This window comes from Psittacula echo (assembly GCF_963264785.1).
Source record: "Psittacula echo genome assembly, chromosome: 1".
Classification (NCBI taxonomy): Eukaryota; Metazoa; Chordata; class Aves; order Psittaciformes; family Psittacidae; genus Psittacula; species Psittacula echo.
This window is the reverse complement of record NC_137735.1, coordinates 143,700,343-143,715,564: the sequence shown is the minus strand read 5'-3', so window position 1 is coordinate 143,715,564 and position 15,222 is coordinate 143,700,343. Positions and strand designations below refer to the sequence as shown.

Genomic DNA, 15,222 nt, shown 5'->3' with positions numbered 1-15,222 from the left:
GAGCAGAGGAGACAAGGGGGTGCCTGCTCCTTTTGTGTCTGTGACAAAAGTGTCTTTGTGAATGAGACACTTATTTTAGAGGGAAGCAGAAAGCTTTGCCCTGTACAAAGGAATGCTGGTATAAAAGTTCTACATCAAAAACTTGAATGCCAGAACAGCAGAAAACAGTATTTGCTGCCTAAGTAATAGCCTTTCTTTAGAATACCATGCATAATAGTCAAAATAAGATTTTTTATTTTTATATTCTACAGAATTTTAGTGTGTGGTTAAGTATTTATTTTTACTGGGGAAATGAATGTAATCTGTCTGAAAGATAGTTGGAAACTCACTAAAATATCACTGCCACGTTCACTTTGCCTCTTACAAAAACACTTTCCCACTTGAACACGCTAAGTGCTGTGCCTAATTTCATTTTCAGGATTCCAAGCCAGATAGTTCTCAGAAATAAAAATGAAAGTCTTATTTCTAAGCTTCATTTGCAATTACTGTAATACTTCCTTCCACTGGTCTAGTGTGATCTTCTGAAAAATCATATAATAGTCAGTAGTGTTCTAGATATCTTCCAGTAAAAAGTCGTTTGGTTTCTTTGCCCTGGTATGAAGCAGTCCATTGTAAAGAATAAGCTATTGGTCACTGTGAATGGCAGTACCTGATAAAATGACGTCTGTATTTGATTGAACTGTTAAACTTGTTAGAACAATTGCACCTCAGTAGAAATACTTGAAAATAAGGATATTACTGATCTTGTGTCCCCATATATATCAGGTTCTCATATGGAGTAGTGATGTGCATTTTCAATGTGTTTGAAAATCTTTGTTTAATCTTGAAAATTATTTCTGTTGTGGGCTGTATGTTTACTTGTTTAAGCTATGTTTGTATTTGTGTACAATGATTACGCAATATTTATTTTTATTGTCACCTCAGCTTTTATAATATTTTTGTTTCTGTTTGCAGGGGATTCATTGTAAAAGCAAACCTTCCAGTGAGTATGCCTAATTCACATTTTTACTACATTTGGTTGTGAAGGTAAAGATAATTTATTGCAGCTAATAAATCCACTTACTTGGTGACATCAAATCCCTGTCCTTCCAGGATGTTTGCCACCAGTTTGCTTCCATGAAACACTGAAAATCTGTAGGCTCTGATAAATAATAGGTTAATAATGACTGTGCATTGTTGCTTTATAATTTTCCTTACCATAGATGGTCATTGGGAGAATTTGCTTAGTCATTTCACGTGTTTTTATCGTTTCTACTTGTTGTTATTACCTGCAGTAATAATGCAGCTGCTTGAATTACTTGAACCTCCATGAATCTCTCCTCTAGTGTACATGGTCACTTGACAGGGAAGTATGAGGCAGGTGCCCTGTAGACTGTTCCCTCCTAGCTGGAGGCCCAACTCTGAGCTCTGCTTGTCTCCATGGTGCCACTCCTGGATCCATGTGGCAAAGTCCACAGGCAGGGAGAAGCCGCAATGTGGAGCTGCAAGTGTGTGAAATGCTGATGCTATGGCATGAGGTGTGAGTTGAATATCAGCTGCCGGGAGTCTTACTCTGAAAGCATGGCATTTATGGGACATGTGTTGAAGTGGGGAGAAAGGACATGGATGTGGAAGGGTGTAGTTAAAATCCCACCTGAAAAAAGTCTGTAGTCTTCTGCTGGCGAGCAGAGTGAACTGCTGGTGGCTGATTCAAGGATTGTGAATGAATCTCTTCAGGATTAGGCAGCTGAGCTCCTAGTTACACAAACTACATGGAAGGCTGGAGAAGAAACAGAGACACTGACCTTTGCTCTGCCTCGCTGAAGCATGCCTTCATGCCCTTGGGCAGCACAGGCTGAGGAATCCAAACCCTTCAACTTTGATCTCAAAGGGAAGGACACCTGCAATATTGTTGGTTATGAGTTAAAATCTATGCTGGGTGTTACACAAATTTAGATCTAGATAGTGAAGACTCATTACATGTACCACGAGGTGGTGATTCACCCATCTTAGGACAAGGTGCTTTATGTGCTGGGAGGGAGGTGAAAGGGGTTCTCCCTCTGTTGACTGCCAGAGGTGCTTAGATCACAGGCTGGTTGAGGTTGGAAGAGACCTCTGGAGGTCATCTGGTCCAAAAGCCCTGTTCAGGGTCACACAAATGCAGGATCATACAGATGATGCACATAAGCTTAAAATAGATGTTTAGCTGTTAGCTGGATATACACTTTGGGCACAGAAGAGTTCGTAAACTAAAGATCCTTATCTTTCAAGATGATGTACATGAAGCAGACCCGGTTGTGGGTTTTCAGTGCTGCCTGAAGATGACTTATCAGCTATCTTTAATACAAGTAACATGCAGGATGACTCAGCCTTATAGGGGTGATGAAAAGACATTTTTCTAGTCTTCATCCTTATTCACTTGTGCAACAGTGGGTGTATACTCATTTCCATATTTCCTTTTCGATAGTAATTCTTTTTATTTACTGAGATAAAATTACCTTAAAAGACCTTAACTGTATAATAGAACACCTTTTCAGTAGTCACTGCTTTTAGCTGCCACAAAAAGATGACTATTTCCTTGAATTCACAGCTCAGTGGTATTTGGCAGTAGCTTTGACTCTGCCTTCTCCCTCCTGCTCTTCTACACTATTAGTAGTCCCTAAGGGCTACTGTAGTATTTGAAATTCACTGCAATATATCCAGACATTGATATCAATGTATCTATGATTTTTAAAAAGCCTTACATTTGGTGTGATATGTCACTGTGCTGCCCAATATCCTTGAAAGTTTGAAATGTTTCTGAATGTACACCTGTGAAACTCTTCTAATTCACTGTGCATTGAAATCCATTGGGAAAGAGAGGCTGTCAGTCTGAGATCTAATCAATTTCATAATTGGTGTAAGTACTTTTAAGTAGTCAATTTTGATATTTATTAACTGAAGTGCACCATGTGGTTATCTTAGAAGAGGATATCTAGTTTGTTTATGAGTTTTGTTGAACCATCCTAATGCACAGATGCATCAGATACTGTAGTAAGTCATATGCAGATAGGTTAGAAATGCTACTATATTTTATACTCATGGAATGATGCTCCAATGAAGCAATTTTAGTGTCCTTTAGATATGCTCAGTTTTAGCACTGTCAGCATCCTAAGTAGTTCAGATTCTTACAATTCCTGTAGGGGAGAAATACAGAACAAAAAACAGTTAGGATTTTCTATTGGGTGTTGGCCTGGACTTGTTAATGTGTTTTCTCTGCATTTTTTTTTGCTGTTCTCCAATTTCATATTCTTGCCTGAGGCTTCAAATTATCCATCTAGTAATTTACGTATTCATTGCTCAGCTCTGGCTTCTGTTATCCAGGTATACATAAGGTGTGTTTTGCTGTCATGACAGTTCTGGGTTGATTGCTGCATCATCAGATAAAAAAATAATCTGCTGTGGTTGAGCTGATGGCGAAAGTACAAGGAAAGTGTCTACATGCTGAATAATAAGCCTTGGCTTCTTTATGCCTGGGCTTATATATGTCTATAATTAAGGAATCTTTTATTACAGCAACAATCCCTCTCTCATGTAGGGCTAATTACAGTTATAATTCATAAAGATAAAGTTTAGGCAAGGTTTATCTAGCAGATGGTTTGTATAGCAAGATGTATCTTTATGTCTTCTGGGGTGTAGATCAAACTACTCGTGAGAAAAGAAAAGAGGTGTATGTTCCAGAGGAAACTATCTAAGACGGGGGGATTAAACGATGACAAGGTTAGAGCTTACTGAAGTATTAGTCAGAAATGAGTGTCATACTGTGATGAATTATAGAATTAAAATTATTTTCTGACAGCTTTTGCTTGTATAATATATTTATTGTGATCTAAAACTAATATCCTCATGCATGATATGATCCATTTAAGTTATTAACAATGAGTTTTGCAGCATCTTTTGCAACTCTCAAAATGGATCATAATGGAAAAAATCCTAAGTGGAAGAATCATTTTATTTTATCCAGTGTATTGCTTATTTGTTCTGAGTTTGAAGGTAGAAACTGTGAACAAGGACAGTGTCCCTGCTTATGGACAGACAGTAGTCCCCAAAACTGTGTTTTGGCACCTGCCTGATACTGACCTAATGTCAGTAATGCACCTAGTCATGACTTAGAATTCTTCTGAGATAGTACCAAGTCTGAGACATCTGGTAATACCATACCTCAGGCAGTAATAACTAAGGACCAAATTCAATTAAGTCATGATAGGCTGTCTGAAAAATTAGTAGGATCAAATAATGTAGTTAGATTCACTCAAACAGAATACTTTGTAAAGAACTGTCAGCTATGACAACATATATATATACACATTGCTCTTCCGTTAAATTCTTTCTACACAGACACAGGAATTGGCTAGATTATAGTTCTGGATCAAGAAATTTACACCAGCGACCAAAGAACTAAGCAGAAACTGTCACTTCTGGATACCATTTGGTATTCACAACTGCATGTCATACAATGCAGTCAAGAAAGGATCTTTTTGAGGAAAGAGACAGAGCTAAAACTAATCATCACTTATCACATTATTAGTAATAATTATCAGGTAGTTCTGCAATATGCTAGCCTCCTAGTTAACTGTGGGTGGATTGATTGAGTGATGTACAGCAACTCTTCATCCTGAGGTACCTTCAGGATTATTACACCACCCATTCTTGGCACATGGAGTAGTGTTCACATTTGGCTGCTGTGCACTGTACTGTAAGGCTGCCTCATCTCTGTAGAAGCAGGTTTACAGATTCTTCAAAAGTCTATGTACTCCTCTGCTCTTAAAGCCTAATTTGTATGTTTTGAATGATCTGTGCTTTTTCTTTGGTTTGCACAAATTGTCTTCTCTTGTTGCCAAGATTACCTTGGATAATCAAGAGTTGACTCTACTGTCAGTTGAGGTAAAGTGTCATTGTTTTTCCATTCTTTGCCACTTGGTTCATATCAGTAATCCTGTTGCCTCCAAAAGATGCTTAATGGCTCAAAACCAAGATGATGGAGTGGAGATTCAGGTGTGAAGTGTTTGTTTTTTATGACATTTGATGTGCATCATGAAGGACTTATTTCTCCTGATACCAAGTGTGAGGGCACCTTAAGGCCCGACATGTTCAAGCCTTATGTCAGCCTATCTTCATATCCTGCATGTATCAGTATCTGATCCTTGACCTTAAGTCTTTAAATTTAGAGCACTTTCCTTCACTGGAGGGGTTGAACGGGTAAGTATGGATAAGCTTTGCTCTTTGTCCTCCTCCACACCCTACTTTTCCTCTGTGAGAACTGTGGATATGTCTTCCATGTGAGTCAACGGGCACCCATGCTTGACAACAACTCTTGGGTAGGCATTGAGGGATGCACCCTTTCCTGATGATTTAAGAGTGTTATCCTGTATTTTATGGTACGCATAGTGTTGTGGCACTGGTGTTTCATCCTATGCTTTTCACCATACTAGTTGAACTCCTCCTAGGAGTATGTTAAGCAGTGTAACTAACAAGAGTCAAGAGTTCTTTTTGTTCTTACAGCCTCTCCTTGGGGGGAGGAGAATGTGCAGTAAAATATTTTGTTTTACTTGGGTGGCTTTTAACTTCTATGCTATATACCGAAGTGGAAGGGTAAGAAATATTTCAAAGAAATTGCTATGAAGTAATTACAGCTAAACTGAGGTGTGCTGTATCGTATACACAAAACCCAGGGACAAACCCCAATTCACTGTCTATTTGTTCTGATAGTTTCTTGAATCTCTTAATTTTTGAGACTAAAACCAGTGTATGTGATATAGAGATGCCCAAGGAATGCATTTGGTATTAAATTTAAAGGCTGGACTTGATGATCTTAAAGGTCTTTTCCGACCTATTTGATTTTATGATTCTACAAATCCACTGTACCGACATAAATTCATAAATAAATACTTGATTTCTGTGCAGGGCAGTCTGAGAAATAAAAGCAGATAAAATATCTTTCACTGATGAGATTTGGGGCCTTAAAACTTTTTTTCATTTTTTTGGGGATTTCCATAGGAAAATAAAATGAGACATAGTAGTTATGTTCTGTGCCTACTGTTTGCACCTTGAAGAAAGCCTGGATAATATTTATCCTGCTCATGCTGTTCTGGCCTAAAGCAGAAGAAAATCTTGTAGGTGTGAGGGATTTTTCCAGGACTAGGAATACAATGGTGCCCTCTTGTGTGAAAGAGATATTTTAGCAGCATTAACTAAATCTAAAATTAAAATACTATCTATGAGAGTGCTAAAGATACAGGTAATGGTTCTGAAAAAAGTTTAAATGAACTATTAGCCTAGCCACGATCTAGCAGATATGATTATTTAAAATCACTATTAGTATAGGTGTGCTCTTCTAGCTTTAATTGTTAGAAGTGTGATTCCTTCCTCTTATGAGTTAACACTTCCCTAAGCCAGGAAATGTATTGTCAAACCCCATCTGTAATTTAGTTCTTTCCAATCCCCCCTGCATTGGTAGTGAAGCCAACTAGCAATGTTGTCCATGTGAAAGTGTTAAGTACTGGCTTTGCGGAAATCAGTGGTAGCTTTCCTATTGATTTCAGTAGAACTGGAGCTTCATCTTTGTTGCTTTCTCTGACTCAGGTATCCTGTGCACAATGAGATTTCTCTTTTTTTGCATTTGCAGGTGGTATTTTTAACAGCTTCTGCCATGATGCTCCTGCATCTTTACCTTCCATGGTACTGAAAAGCATGAAGATCTCAACAGTGATGAAATGCACCCAAGGAAGCCCATGCTCTCTTCATTTAAACATTAAAGGAACACTGAGTCTGGATGGTAGGAAGCAGATTTGCTACTGAATATTTCTGTTTATTTTTTGTTTATAGCTCTTCAGCGAAATTTTGTTCCATATTGCAATATTTGTGTCCAAGCTGTTTTCATGTAATTAGAAAGATATTTTTTGTGAAACCATTTTACTACAAACCAGGATAAAGCCGTGGCCCTTCTCAAGGGAATGAGAACTGAGATAGTGAATTAAAGACAACTGAATTTTTCCTTCCAACATAAAACACTTATCCTCTACCAGTGCCCCAGGCATACTGCTGCCCTTTTCTTTCTTGCTCTGACGTGTGCATGCACGCACACACACTAATTCTGTCTGCCCTGCTAACCCAGACCTGAGTGACTGCCCCAACAGAAGGAGAAAACAGGTTATGCGTCTGAAGTTACACTTCTGCTCTAAAATAAAGTGAACGCACTCAGACTTTTGGGGTACAGTCTATTTTTACTAACAACCCACCATTTGTGTGCTTAGTGTTTTTCTATTTAGATATTTCCTGGTGTGCTTCACTCAGAGTTAATAGGTTTGGTTTTGTTGGTTTTTTTTTTTTTTTTAATTTGCATGAGATTTTGCATAATTAAAGTTTCAATTTGTATCAATCTGTATTAAATCCTTGCTCCTACTCCCATTTGTGTGTTATACATAATGTCCCTTTTTTAACAAGATAAAATACATGTGCTTTTCACTTAAAAGGAAAGCTTACAATATGATGTATTTTAATTTATTTTTTCCTTTTCTTAAAGATGCTCAAATTATATTTTTGAAACCTATTCCTAACTCATTTCAGAGAATATCCGTGGGCTGGAAATCTGTTCTCTTTCACTGGACACACAGCAATCTCAGTGCATAAATGTGAGGTTTGCTAGGAAAAAAAGCAAGATGCTTAATGGAAAGAAGGTAGACTTCTTTATTTTGGGTTGATTTTCTTTTAAATGTTTATGAGACTTTGGGAAAATAAGGTTTTATATCTCCTATTTTCTGCTTTTGCTAATTTTGTGGAAAACTGCAATGAAATGTATGCTTCATCATTTTTAGATGAAACTCTAGCAAAATGTCCTTTTACAACCTATAAATTGATTCTCCACCATTTTTGTACTTCCTCCACTTACCTTTTTGCAAGAGAATCTTCCTCTGCAAAGCCTAATTTTAACATCAGCCTTGCTAGCTTTCCTTTTGCACCCACCAAATTGTGGGAAAACTTTTGTAACTCCAAATGATAGGAAGCACAATTCCACAGGGATTTTAAATGCATACATATGATTTATGTAAGTCCAACCATCTAAGTGGAATTTACACATCTAGAAGACAGCCATTGTGTCCTAAACTCATGGTAATAAATGCAACAACAGAGTACAATTTTTTACTAAATTAAACCCAGAAGTATTTGTTATTATAATTTGCAATTGGGGATAAAAAAATAAGAACCATCCTTGACCAACTGTTTAAAAGACAGTTACTGGTGGGTAACTGTTCTTAATCCCAAACAAAATATGTTACTTCATGTGCTTTGTAAGTGTTACATTGATTGCACATGTGAAATAAAGTTCTTGTCCCAAACTGCAATTGCAGTTTATGCTCTGTACCACTTGATGATCAGTCTTACAGGCAGTGCAGGGCCAGCACTGAACAACTGATAGCTTTCAAAGTAAGCTAAGTTTATAGGCAAGAATCAACCAACACATTTAATTGAATTTTCTTAGTTTCATCTCAGTGACTAGAATGGTGATATAAGATGCCTTTTCCCCTCCAAATGCCTTGTACCAAATAAGAATATACACAACGTGAAAACCTACATGGCATTTAATAGTTACTGCTCTCAGAATGACATGCTGTAACTGGACCTCAACTTTTGTTGCCTAAATTACTTTCTCTCTCACAAACTGTTACTGGAATGAATATATTTGCTGAAGTTGCCATTAAATTTTTAAACAGACTTCTTTTTCCTATCTTGCAAGTGTTTGTGCTTGTAAAATGCCTATAAATTGGAACTTTTGGCAGTGTGAAATAAGTTTTCGCTTTTGAAGTTCAACAAGCCTTGGATACCTGTGTTTCTATGCTTCTAGGATTAATTAATAGCTTGTAGATATTTGGATTTGTAGGAGTGAAGAAGACAGCAACATCTTGAATTAGAAATAATGATACCCTTTGAAATCTTGATTATTTTATACTCTTACTGCTACAATATCTGAGACTGCTTATTGCTCCTTGTAAATATAAATAAATATGATCAAAGAATATTACTTGCTTAGCCCTGATGACCAGTGGTTTTCATATATTCTGGAAGTCACACGCAAACTTGATTTTGTAAATGTTTTGAACAGGTACAGATACAATTCAATTGCATTGAAGTCAATGTAGCACAACACATCTATGTGACCATGAAAACAGTACCAAATTACTGTGAAGTCAAGCTGAGTCAGGAATACTATGTTGAAGGTAGGAAAACATCTTAAACCAGATGTTTTTCAAGAAACATCTTCTCAAATAAAAAAACTCAACATACCTCCCAAAAAACCCAAATGCAAAGCCAAATCACATTCTGGGATACACTGATCTAATTGATGGTAGCTCATGTATGCAAAGACCAGTCTTATTCTGCATTTTGATTTATTTTGTGCATATGAATTTCTGACATGCTATAAAAAAGATAGACCAGTGTTTATATCTAACAGTACATGGGAAACTTAACTACACTATGCGTTCATCCTAACCGGCCTTCTTGTAACTGGCATGTGCTCTTTCTCTCCCTGCCGGTTCAATTCTCTGTACTCTCTGAGCAGAATATGGAGCTTCTGCCCCTCTTCATAGTTAGGCCACAGGTGGTTTCAGAAACTGAGGAAAACTCAATAAGAAAGTGCAAAGAAATTTCTTTTACTTTCATTAGCTAGCTGTTCTGTCACTTGATTTCATGTAACTAGATAAGGATAGGTGTCACTTTGCCATGGTTTTGGGGTAAAGAGCCTACCATATGCATATAGAAATAGATTCAGCTCTGTGGTCTAACCAAGGTGCAGTGTGGCTAGTGGAGACTAAATGGTGGTGCAAAAAGTGAAATGAGACCCCATGTTTGATCCAGTGCCTGGGACTGTCCTGCCTTCCCATCTCCAGAGCCTGTGGGTTGGTATCTCTTGCCCTTTCCTGTTGGTAGAGTGTCATCCTTTCCACACAGTATCAGGCATATTTTAGCACTTTCACGCTTTCACAGGAGTAAAGCCTTTTTGCATTTAAAAAGCCTTTCATTTTCTTCATAAATCCTGTTTCACTGTTGAAGCAGATATGTACTTTGTGAATAAAGAGGGGGGAGAAATAAGGTTTTATAAAGATGAGTTTTAAGACGCTCTTCAGACAGTAAGGGTGAGTAAACAAACAAAAATAGGAAATATTTCCCTGGGAAAAGAGTTGTGTGGGAAATGAGAGCAAAGTGCTGCTCCGACCTAAGCAAGGAGAGATGAAAACAGTAGGCAGCATATTATGAGCTGATACAGTGTTCTTAAATCAAGATTTAATTTTTGGAGATACAAATATGAGGTATTGGTTCTGAAAGTATTGCCTGGCCTCTAATTCTCCCTGGGAGCTAAATAAGGTGTTTCTAAGCCTAGAGTACAGTCAGAATAGCAAAAATACGAAGTTGTTTATAATAGAGTAATGTTCTTGGTAAACAACAGGAGTAGCTTTCAAGGAAAGGATAACTGAAATAATAATAATAATAATAGTAGTAGTAACAACAGCAACTATTATTATTGTTATTAATTAAATTAATGTTAGGTACTAGGTAAAGAAGTGCAGTGTTATAATTTAGACTGCCACCTTAAACTGCTGCCGAGGTTTTCCAGTAGAAGCCCCCCACCAGGGAGATAGTTGCTTAAAGCAAGTTGTGATATAATCTCTGTGTGTGGCAAGGGTACTTTTCTTTTTTGGTGTTTATCTAGAAGTGGATGCAAATCTGCCTTTAAAAACAGGCATAAGAGATAGGTTTCTTGTTGGGAAGCTATTGGATAATTTGGCAGTTTGTTTACACAGTTATATAAATAAAGCAGCACTGAAGAAAACTCTAGCTTCTATTTTGCAGATTGCAGAAACAGTGATGTGGGAAAATATATTCCAGCTTGTTCAGGTGAGTTGATCTTTTATACAATTTTAAGCTGTGAGATATTTCTGGCTACCTATACAGAGAAATGTTTTCATAGCTGAACAAGCAAGGAAAAAAACCCAATGATTTACAACTACCATTACTTATAATTACCATGTAGTTGATAGGTAGTGTCCGAGAAGGCATGTTGCTTTATATTGACTTGGAAATGCTAGATAGCAGGTAAAGATATTGACAACCTATTTAATACTTAAACTTTTGGAAATCAGTTTGTGTCCTTTTCATTCTTTTCAGATTGCTAGTTTTATATTTTGTCTGTGGACAGATCTCATAAATAAATTTAAATTAATTTGCCAAACTGCTATCCTGATTTTGGCATACCCATGAATAAAAAACTCCCACCATCCCCCCCCATTGTATTTGTCTAACATAGTTGCACATATAGCCATGGTGGATGCACCATCCCTGGGGACATTCAAGGCCAGGCTGGATGTGATTCTGGGCAACCTGATCTAGGTGAAGATGTCCATGCTCATTTCAGGGGGGTTGGACTAGATGAACTTTGAAGATCCCTTCCAATCCAAACTTTTCTATGATTCCATGATATTCTCTATGTAATGGAATTGAAACCTTGGTATAATCAACTTTTGTAGTAGTTGTAGTGTATATATTTCAGGTATTTGTACATTCACTACATAAGATTTCAAGTGCTAAGGTTGGGGTACAATCAGTAGGTGTCCTGGCCTCTCAGTATTGCCAGCGCTAATTTTAAACAGAATAATATTGAAATTTATTCTCATGAAAATTATTGTATCTCAAAAAATAATATCTTTAGGAATATCAGAATATAAATTTATAAAATTCATTCTGTACCTTTTCTAAAGAAATAACAAAATAGGAATAATAAAGTAATAAAGAAACAGATGTGAATTTCATGCTTGAATTTTCTTTTTCAGCTGGAAAGTTTGATTATAATGTAGATAGAGCAAGGAAAATTATTTCAGTGAATGTATCCAACTTTATTAGAGATCAAGATTATTATGTTCGCCTGTGCCACAAATGGTTTACATGTGAGGATGTAGGAGCATTTGCTGTGGTGAGTTAAAGCTCAAAGCAATTTGTTGAACTGGTGGGAGGTGATTTGTACGTAGAAATGCTCTTTGAGGTCATAGTTATAGGAAATGGCTTTCTGTAGCTTTGTTTAGCTTTATCTAGCTTTATTAAAAGTAATTTACTGTTCTGGCTTCATGGCTGTCTTTTTAATTTCAGATAAAAGGGAAGGAATCATTAAAATCAGTTTCTCTGAAGTATTCTCAGCTACTCCCTTGTCTTTGCATTGAGGTAATGCAATCTGGAATTTACTATATACTCGTGTTTCTGATTAAAGAAATTTTATCTCTGATTTGTGCTAAGAAAGGAGGAAAAGTCTGTAAGATAAAGATTCTAGACCTAAGTTTTTTACAAAGGCTTGTCTAACTTTATGATTATGTAAATGAAGAATAGATTTTTTTAGGAAACACTAATTAAAACATGGAGATAAGAAAATGGGATACAATTTACATTAATTTATGGAAAGTATTGTGTAAGATTAATATGACTGGTTTTTTTCTGAGCAATGAAAAGAAAGAAAATTTAATCTGACTGAATTCCAGCATAGCATCTGATATAGTATTGCATGAGAAACTAAAAGAGGAACTTACGAAGCTGGGGGTGAGAACAAGATTTGTATGGTAGATAACACCTAGCTGGAGGGCTAACTTGACTGCTTCTGTTGAATGAGGCTGTGCTAGTAGGAAGGTTATTTAAGGACCACACTTAGAGCAGTTTTCATCAATGACATGGGCACAAAAAGTGGAAATGTGTTAATGAGATTTGCTGATAACACAGTTGAGAGGTGTAATCAAAATGGAAAAGGGTCGGGATAACTGGAAGAGACTGGAGATCTTTGTATGTGACAACTAAAGGAGGATGAAGTGTAATGTATGAAGTGCAAGTTCATGCACTTGTTCTAAGAAAAAGAACTCTTGTTGTAAGACGCAAGTCCTCATTTAGAAATAACAGTGGAGGAAAAAAGATCTGAGTGTAATAGTTCATTGCAGGATGATTAAACTAACATGCTTACATGATATAAACATGAACAAAGGTCTAATGAGGTTATTCCAAGCTAACAGGAAAGTATGGGCAAGGCCTTCTTTGAATACTGTATACGTTTCTTGTGTCTGTATTCAAGAAAGATTGATTCAAATGGAAGATGTACATAAAAAATCTAAAATGGTTAGGGAATGGAAAGACTGTCTTATAATAAAGATTCAAAGAACATGTTTGCATTAGCATAGTAAAACACATGAAAATAGAAAATACATTTGTGGTTTAAATGCATATCAGAAGGGTTACTTATACAGAAAAAGAACAGATTTTTAAGCTAAAGCCATTCTTGCCACAAGAATGGAGAAAACATCATTCCATGAATATATTCAAGATAGCTATAGACTTTTTTTACTTTTTATTTCTATTATTTATACTATTTTATTTATGAGAAGTGAGATTTTGGAATATCTTTCATAAAAAGTTCTAAAAAGTCACCAGCCCAATTTAAAATGATCTTGGTAAGATATAAAGATACCATGTGAACCTAAATTCTCAGTGAATTTTGGGATAGGATTTAAACATCATGGATTAAAATACCTAAATTTTGATGTCCAGTTGTAGATATCTACAATTGAATTAGATGTCCAGACTCTTTATTCAATGGAGATCTAGTTAATGTAGTCAGTTAACCAACCAAATGTTGATGGCTATTTTGAGATGTGATGATTAGCACTGTAGACTGCAGTGGCTAGATCTCCATTTGGTCATTGTAATAGTAATTTGGTCACTTCAGTCACAGGCAGATGTGTACACTTTAGGCACTTAAAATCACATACCTTAATATGCCAGTTGAACCACAGAGTCTTTTCCAAGCCTAGGGATTTTTTTATTCCACTCTGAAAGGTATGAGGTCACTGGAAAGATGTTATTCCTCTCAGGGTATACACAGAGAATTCCACAATACAATTGCTGAGCTAACAGGTGGGAACTGTGAGTAATAGGAACATTTGTACATTAATCTAAATAATTAGGGTATAATAACAGCCATGCATGTATACTTGCAGATTTAGTTAAAGCTTTAGTCCTCAGATTTTAAGGATACATCTTTTACCACTACAAAGGCAAGGAGGTCTGATATTGTGATTCCTGAATGTCTTTTGTTACCCCTGGAAAGTAATGACACTGTAAGAAACTTAATGAAAATCAAATGGAAGACTTTCTACAGGAAATTGGGCTAAATATATGACTTAGAAATAGTAAGAATATAGTGTTAGAAAGGATCCCCTTGGTTCATCAGCTCCAATTCCCGTAATGACAAACAATGAAATAGATATCTAGTGCAAACATTTCTTTTAAAAAAATACTTCCAAAGGTTTCTAATAAACACGGCATCTTTATCTTTGGTGGAAAGGTTTTCTGTCTCATTCTGACTGAAATGTTAAAAGCTGTTGTACCTGAGAACCTCTAGCTAATGACCACTTCTTGGGTTGTAGGGCTGGCTGGCAATTCCAGATGCAAGGAGGATACAACTTTGCCCTTTTGAAAATGGCAAGTACTATGTGATTACTTTTTATATGACTAGCTCCAGTGATATGTCACAATTTGAAATTCACTTAAAGTTAAAACCATACGTTGCAAAACTTCAAGGAAATCATCATATTGTTTTGTTTCACTATGGGTAGACTAAAGAACTTACACTCAGACCAAATTGTTCACCAAGTTTATGCCAATATAAACACTAAGTAACTTTCCAGTAATTTCCCACGTTTTCTAAATCACACACAAACTGTCCAGAAGGAGGAAAAGCCACTGAGGTCAGCTTTGCAATACTGCTATGAGAAGAGGACTTCAGGGAGAGATTTTCCTCTTTAGTAAGCCCAGTCTTCATTTCCAATTTATTTTATTGTGGAAGAATATACAGTTTATGACACTACCATTCCTTTATAGCAATGCAGTGCAGTTTGAATAAATAAATTTTCTCTATTTATGCAATAGGGAACACATACAGGAGTGCTCAAGCTCTGTCTGTAGCTACGTGTATGCCATGTAGTCAGATCTGGCTTAAAGGTCATCAAAGCAAAGCTTGTTGGCCATCTGCAGTGTGAAGTCCTAATCTCTATTCTTAGTAGCTGTTCAGCCTGAGAATGGGTCTCATGGGGCACAGGTTGTTTTTTTCCAGTTTTTCTTTTATTCCTACCTATTTCCTGTGCTTAGAATAGTTATGCTTTGCATGCACAGGAAATCTGG

At 36.5% G+C, this 15,222-nt stretch overlaps 1 protein-coding gene across 1 annotated transcript in view; it reads left to right on the top strand.

The window, feature by feature from the left end:
• The window catches only part of IL17REL (interleukin 17 receptor E like), a gene marked incomplete at its 3' end in the record, with an annotated part of 44,276 nt that overhangs the window by 17,417 nt on the left and 11,637 nt on the right, over positions 1-15,222 (top strand). Inside the window, exons 2-9 of the mRNA XM_080636849.1 lie at positions 955-982; positions 6,644-6,793; positions 7,585-7,694; positions 9,119-9,233; positions 10,867-10,911; positions 11,844-11,983; positions 12,157-12,228; positions 14,469-14,523. Coding sequence (XP_080492975.1) covers positions 955-982; positions 6,644-6,793; positions 7,585-7,694; positions 9,119-9,233; positions 10,867-10,911; positions 11,844-11,983; positions 12,157-12,228; positions 14,469-14,523 — 715 coding nt within the window. The remainder of the gene's footprint in view (positions 1-954; positions 983-6,643; positions 6,794-7,584; positions 7,695-9,118; positions 9,234-10,866; positions 10,912-11,843; positions 11,984-12,156; positions 12,229-14,468; positions 14,524-15,222) is intronic.